This window comes from Fukomys damarensis, unplaced genomic scaffold (assembly GCF_012274545.1).
Source record: "Fukomys damarensis isolate Sample0158 unplaced genomic scaffold, DMR_v1.0_HiC HiC_scaffold_17, whole genome shotgun sequence".
Lineage (NCBI taxonomy): Eukaryota > Metazoa > Chordata > Mammalia > Rodentia > Bathyergidae > Fukomys > Fukomys damarensis.
In genome coordinates, this window is record NW_022900929.1 from 33,175,242 (window position 1) to 33,181,924 (window position 6,683).

Below are 6,683 nucleotides of genomic sequence, written 5' to 3' on the forward strand. Positions count from 1 at the left end.
TATATGGAGAGAGAGAGAGAGATTTTTAACAAGTCAATTTATGCTGTACACATTATTTTGTAATCTGTTGAAAATGTATCACATGTTGAGTTCCATGCCCATATCTGCCACCCTATGTCAATGCTGTATAAATTCTTCAGTGAGGATTTATGGAGGCTGTTTGTCCAGTCCCAGGAGCAAGTCATCTCAGTTGTCCCCACCTTTCCAGTAAGTGGCACACAGATGAGCAGCTAGTACCTAACACTGTGCACAAGCTCAGCAAGTCCCTTCACTTACATTCCCACCACACGAGTGGATAGGGGCAATACCAACCTTACGCTCCCATGTGCTCCTTTCCGACCAGGTCAGCTTAGCAGAGCAGAGGCACAGAATATGGAGTTACAGGCCAGAGATTTAGCTCAGTGGTGCCACCACCTTCCTCACAAGTGCAAGGTTCCGAGTTCAATTCCTGGTACAAAAAAAAAAAAAGACTATGGCGTTGCATTGGCTCTGGGTTCACATTCCAGTTCTGTACTTAGATGTGACTTGTGCAAGTTACTTAATAGCTTTTGGGCCTGTTTTCTCAACCTTTAAGTAGGTTGAGGGTGTAAACCGAGAAACTTCAGGAAACGTGTCATTCCTCCTCATTCTCGCGCTGAGCCTGCTGCTGGTGTTGCGGGTGTGGCACCCAAGCCCTCCACCCCGGTGCTTCTCGGTACCGGTCCAGTTTCCAGTGGACCATGGGGACAGGCATGGGACAGGAAAGGCAAGATAACGCCTGTGCTCTGTTCTCCACTTTGATCCTGAGGGGACGCTGTCTACTTGGACAGTGAGCCCCAGAGACAGGAATATGTCGTGAATGATTACGGCTTCATCTACCAGGGGAGCAAAAACTGGATCCGCCCATGCCCATGGAACTATGGACAGGTGAGTCTCAGCCCTTCTGGGCCCTGGGCTGCTGGGGAGAGGGGAGAGACGGGGGGGAGCCTTTGACAGCACTGGTTAAAGGGCGCAAGGAAGGTGTGCAGTGCTGACTGGGCTATAGAGGAGCAGAAGGGCCGACTTGGACCCTAACTCCCGAGGATGGAAGGGAGTGGTCTCCAGAGCAGAGGGGCGGCTGGCATCTGTGCTTGATGTGCTTCGTTTCTGCTGAGTCTTGTTTCCCTCTCACTCTCCGTATCTTCACAAGCCTGGCCCCTCGGCCAAGCACTTAGTCAACACTGAGGAGCACTCGCCTGCAACATAGTTACCAGAGCAGGGCTGAGGAGCAGCAGTTCAGCTCCTGCCCCATGACCAGTGCCTCTGTTCCCTTAATTGATTTATTAATCAATTTATTTTGATGATCAGTCATCTCATTATAAAAGCAGTACACAGTTGGCTTTTATTCAGATGATTTTATTAGTGCATGTTGGCGGTATATAATGTTTCCATTCCTTGTGTGGAGTTGGGGCATGTACATGACATGTCTTCATTCCCTTTTCTTTCCCTTTCCCTCCTCTCCCTCCCGCCTCCCCTCATCTCTTGATCCCCTTCCCCTTTGAGAAAGATCTTTCTACTTCCAGTTACCTATTTTACTCTTTATACTTTGGGTTTCTCGTATAAGAGAAACCATGTGATTTTAAGCTGCGTGTCTGATTTATTTCACTTAACATACTGATCTCAAGGTGCATCCATTTTCCTACAGATGACTCAAGTTTATCCTTCTTTATGGCAGAGTAGTGCTCCATTGCATGTAAATATCACATTTTCTTTATCCATTCACTGTAGATAGATGTATAGGCTGCTATAAGCATGAGTATGCATGGATTGCTGTCATGTGACGTCTTTAACTCTTTTGGAAAGATATGTAGAAGGGAAATACCTGAGTTTTTCGGTAATCTCCACACTAATTTCCATAGTGGTTGTACTGGTTTACATCCCCACAACAGTATGGGAGGGTTCCTCTTTCCCCTCACACCCTTAGTAGTGTTTGTTATTATTTGATTTCCTGATGGTGGCCACGCCTGAAGTGCAGAGGTCATTCTAAGCACCGTCACAGCTTGGTACACATACGCTCCTCCATACTGTGTTGTCTACACATATTCTAAAACACGTGACTTCAGGTGTAAAGATACCACATTCCTTGCAATGCTCCATGACTCCTGCCTTCCTAGAAGCCTCTTACTGGAAGCTCCAGGAAGTCCAGTGTAGGCTGGGGAAGTGCATTCTACAGGCTGAGCCCCACACTGGGAGGGCAGAGAGAGGAAGCAGTCCTTGGCCACAGGAAGGGCTGTCAGCTGGGACACACCCTGGGGGTCCTCTCAGAGCCTTAAATCATCTGATATGAGCTCCTCTGCTGGACTTTCCCAAATAGACCCTCACATGGCCCACAGGCCCAGCCTGGGTCCAGGTAGCTGCACCTGAGAGGAGAAATTGCAGCCTCCACTGGCCGCACCTTGTTTCTCCAGGCTCCTCACTCGGCATGGGCAGGGGATTCCAGAAAGCCCCTAGACAGGAGTTTTCTGTTGTCCAAGAGAAGCAGAAGCGAGAGGTTGATGCTTTCTGAGCCCTGGCTCTCTTCCTTTCTTTCTTCTTCAGCAGCACCTGATTGCTTCGTGCCAGGTGGGCGCTGAATGCTAGAGATTAATAAAACACTGCCCCAAATCACACAGTACAGTGGGGACCCAAACACATAAGCAGATCACTGATCTCAGTGTAGGATGTGTAGGGATTGAGAGATGGTGCAGAGCACTTGGAAATGGGGAGGAAGACGCTTGCCTGGGCAGGAGGTGGCAGGAAGCGTCCTGGGAGGGGAGACACTGAGCTGGCTTAGCCAAGTAAACGCAGAAGGCAGATGTGAGCAGACACAGGCAGAAATGGTTTGGCTCTTTGTAAGGTTACAAAGAATTTTCTGGAGCAAAGCTATAAGGTGAGGGAGAGAGTAGAGATGGGAAGCTGGAGAGGTAGGATGGGGTGGCTCTGTGAGGGACTCGGAACTTTCTGAAAGAGTCTGGGGCTTTGATTCTCTAGGCTGTGGGGCCTTTGGATTTTAAAGTGGAAAATGATCTGGCCAGACTGTCGCCTTGGGAAGATGGATCAGAAACAGCCAATTCTACATATTGTTTCTTTTGATATGGGAATAAATATATTCATTTACATGCATGCGACAAAGATATATGCCACCCCTAGTGTGTGCGGAGCTCTATACTTTGTCTGGAGTCCAGAGCTATGAAAAGAGCCGGATCGAGATGGAGAATATCCTCAGATCAGGGAGGCTTCCTCAGATTGGGGAGGCTGAGAAGTGTAGGCTGAGATCCCCAGCCTCCAGTGTGAAGCCATGGTCAGGTTCGGGTCAGGTCTGATGAGGCAGCGGCACACTAGGCCTGAAGGGCCGGGAGGAGCTGAGCTACCCTGAGCCAGAAACTCCATCCCCTCACATGTGACCTGTCTGGCCGGAGCCCCATACAGATAGAGGGCTGTGCAGGTCTGCACTGCATCCTCGGCCTAGCTGCCAGGGAGAAGCTGGTCACCAGGGAGTATGGAAGAACACCCCAGGCACTCCAGGAGTGTGGAGAGAGGGGAGAAGAGGGAGACACAGTTTTTTCAGCCAAGCTGACTCACTGGATAAAACAAGAACAAAAACCAGCAGCAAGTCTCCTTAAAGTCAAGGGTGGAGGGAAGGGTTTGATACTCAGGACACACACACCAGGTGGGCTGAGACCCCGGAGCTTGGCAACCCCACACTTGTTGGGAGGTTGGCTGTTCTGTTTGACACAGTTACCTCCCCGACGAGTGAATATCCATCCATCCATAGACACATCCATCAGAGAGCTCAGTGGGAAGTGACGTGTGTTCCTTTACATGTCCCCCATGTGCTCTGTAAGCACCTCCACCTCTGCACCTCCTCTTGCAGTTTGAAGAGAATATCATAGACATCTGCCTGGAGCTGCTAGACAAGAGCTTGAACTTCCAGATAGACCCAGCCACAGACTGTGCCCTGCGGGGAAGCCCTGTGTACGTCAGCAGAGTGGTGTGTGCCATGGTGAGGTCCCCGATGAACCAGGGAGGGAGGAACCCTCGCCTCCCAAGGAAGCCCCTGCACCACAGCCTGCTGAAGGAAAGGGTGTTTCTCATGCTTCTGTGGATGGTTTCTTTCCAGATCAACAGTAACGATGACAATGGGGTGCTCAATGGGAACTGGAGCGAGAATTATGTAGACGGTGTCAACCCTGCCGAGTGGACGGGCAGCGTGGCCATCCTAAAGCAGTGGCATGCCGCTGGCTGCCAGCCAGTGCGCTATGGGCAGTGCTGGGTCTTTGCTGCTGTCATGTGCACAGGTAGGAAGCAGAAAGAGCCCCCGGGGAAAGACCAAAAGCCGCTCACAAAGAGCCCTCTGAACTGCTCTCCTCCCCGTCTCATAGCTCCTACCAGGGACACTTGGAGGAAAGCTCGTTCCTATACAGAGTCTCTGGGCTGACTTCAGACAGTGATTCTGGGGTAGAAAGCACATCTCTAGGCTCAGTACCCTTCCCTTCTTCTGAGCTCAGGCAACCTAAGAGTATTCCTAGGAGACTGGCTGCAAATCGGCCAAGTCTGAGCAAGCTTACAAACCAAACTGCACTCCACTGGAGCACAGAGAAGGGCTCGGTGAAAATATGTCTGCGGAAGGGAAAGTTCCATCTGAGCAGCAGTTGGAGACCATGAGGTTAGAGCAAGAATGCAGCCTAAGTAAAAGGACCTTGAACTTAGGGTTCTCACAAGGTCAGGGAGGAATAGAGATCAGATTCAGGCCAGGGAGTTAGGGGAAGGAGGCAAAATGGATGCTAGCTTTTCTGACAGAAAGCGTGTAGCTACATTAGTAAGAGAGAAGCTAATGCCATGTGGGGATGCACGCCTGTAATCCCAGCACTCAGGAGGCTGAGGCAGGAGGATTGCTGCAGGTTGGGCTCCTCATGAGTTCAAATCCAGCCTGAACTATATAGTGAGATCCTGTCTCAAAAAACAAACAAACAAGAAAACAAAATTTAAAAAAGAGATAGAGAAACGCTAAAAATGTCCATATAGAGTAAAGAAAGCAAATTGTACAGAGCAAGCAGAAGGAAGTTAGGGAGGAAACCTTGAGGGAAGTAAGTACTGGAAGTGTGAGTCACACCCTGGGGAGGACAGGAGGAGGCCCTGGGCCTCACGCAAGCCATGCTGTGGTTCGCGAACCTCACCCTCTACCTGCCCCACACTAGGTCAGTGCTGAGCCTCTCAGCACACACGTCTGGGTTCCTGAGTTAGTCACAGTCAGTGAGCTATTGCTCATGCCAGGTGGAGAAAGAGGCCAATGAAGGCTTTGCACACAGACTGTAGTGGGATCCAGGGAGGCCAGGCAGATCTGGCCACACCTGGTGTTTATGGAGGGCTCAGGCCTTCTATGTAGAAAGTCCCTACATGACAGGCTTGGCGCGATGGGTGTGCACCTATGTGCTGGGTCTGTCTCTGGGCTCTTGGAAGAATGTGATAGCCCCAGAGGAATACCAGGGAGCCCCAGGCTGATGAGCAGATAATAGCACCAGCCTCTGTCCAAGGACCTGAAGGGGCTCTGACCACACCAACAGAGAGTGACTTCAGAGTGAGCTGAAATCCGGAGTGGTGAAATCCTAGTTCTCACATCCTCTACAGCTGCAGATCCTGGTGCTGAGCTGGGTGCATTGCTGGTTAGCAGCTCAGTAGCTTTGAGAGTAGAAGTCAGGGAAGCTCGGGTAGTGGGGAGGTCTCGCAGCTGTAAGACTGATGGGCAGAGAGTAGATCTGAGCAAAATAAAGAGGGAAACTTTCAGTGTGTGGAAACATTGATTGTGCAATGGTCCTGGCGTGCATGTGGGGAGAGAGAACCAGGTCTGGGTGTGGCATCTGGAAGGGGTAATGAGAGAGGTGAAGTCAGCGGATGGAGATTGCACAGCAACAAATGGACCAATTCAAATGTTTATGGGAATCATGGCCTTGCAGTGAGCTGGGGGACAAAGATTTGGACAAAGGTTCTCAGATGTGGTGCAGGCCAGTGCAGCTAAGCCAGTCTTCCTCGGAAGTCCACCATGCTGTCTAGGAATAAACGCATCATTTGAACACTCAACCTACTCCAGTAAGATTTGAGCTCTCCTTCTGTGCCAGGCACTGTGTTCTAAGTACTCTTAGACACAAAGAAGGGACAGACCCAGCCTCTTCCTCTACCTGAGATAAAAACATAGCTAGGTTTCTTAACCCAATACATCTGCAAAAGTGTGTTTTTAAAAGTATTGCTATTCCATAGCCACAATAACTAATGTTTATTTGGGACTCCATTTGTGTCGAGCACTGTGGTAAAACCTCAACAGCCTAGAGAATGGAGAATCACCGGAATGCTGAAACAGAATGCTGGGGCCACTGTAGTGCCCCTCCCCTAGGGGTGCTGTCCAAGACCCCGGTGAAGTCCCAGTCTGTGGGTAGTACTGAATCCCGTACACATACACTATGCTTTTCTTATACATAGCTACCTAGGATAAAGGTGGGGTTTTTAAATTTGTTTTCGTGTGTTTCTTTTGGTAGTGCTAGTGATTGAGTCCAGGGCCTTCACCCTGAGTTACATCCCCAACCCTTCTCATTTTTGTTTTGTTTTGTTTGGTAATGAGATCAAACTCATGAGGCAGGTGTGGAGCCACTGAGCTAAATCCCCAGGCCCTTTTTTTTTTTTTTTTTTTTTTT

At 49.8% G+C, this 6,683-nt stretch overlaps 1 protein-coding gene across 1 annotated transcript in view; it reads left to right on the top strand.

Annotated features, from left to right (window-relative positions):
* Window positions 1-6,683, top strand: part of Tgm5 (transglutaminase 5) — a 37,112-nt gene that overhangs the window by 8,636 nt on the left and 21,793 nt on the right. Inside the window, exons 4-6 of the mRNA XM_033764971.1 lie at window positions 788-906; window positions 3,872-4,000; window positions 4,118-4,295. Coding sequence (XP_033620862.1) covers window positions 788-906; window positions 3,872-4,000; window positions 4,118-4,295 — 426 coding nt within the window. The remainder of the gene's footprint in view (window positions 1-787; window positions 907-3,871; window positions 4,001-4,117; window positions 4,296-6,683) is intronic.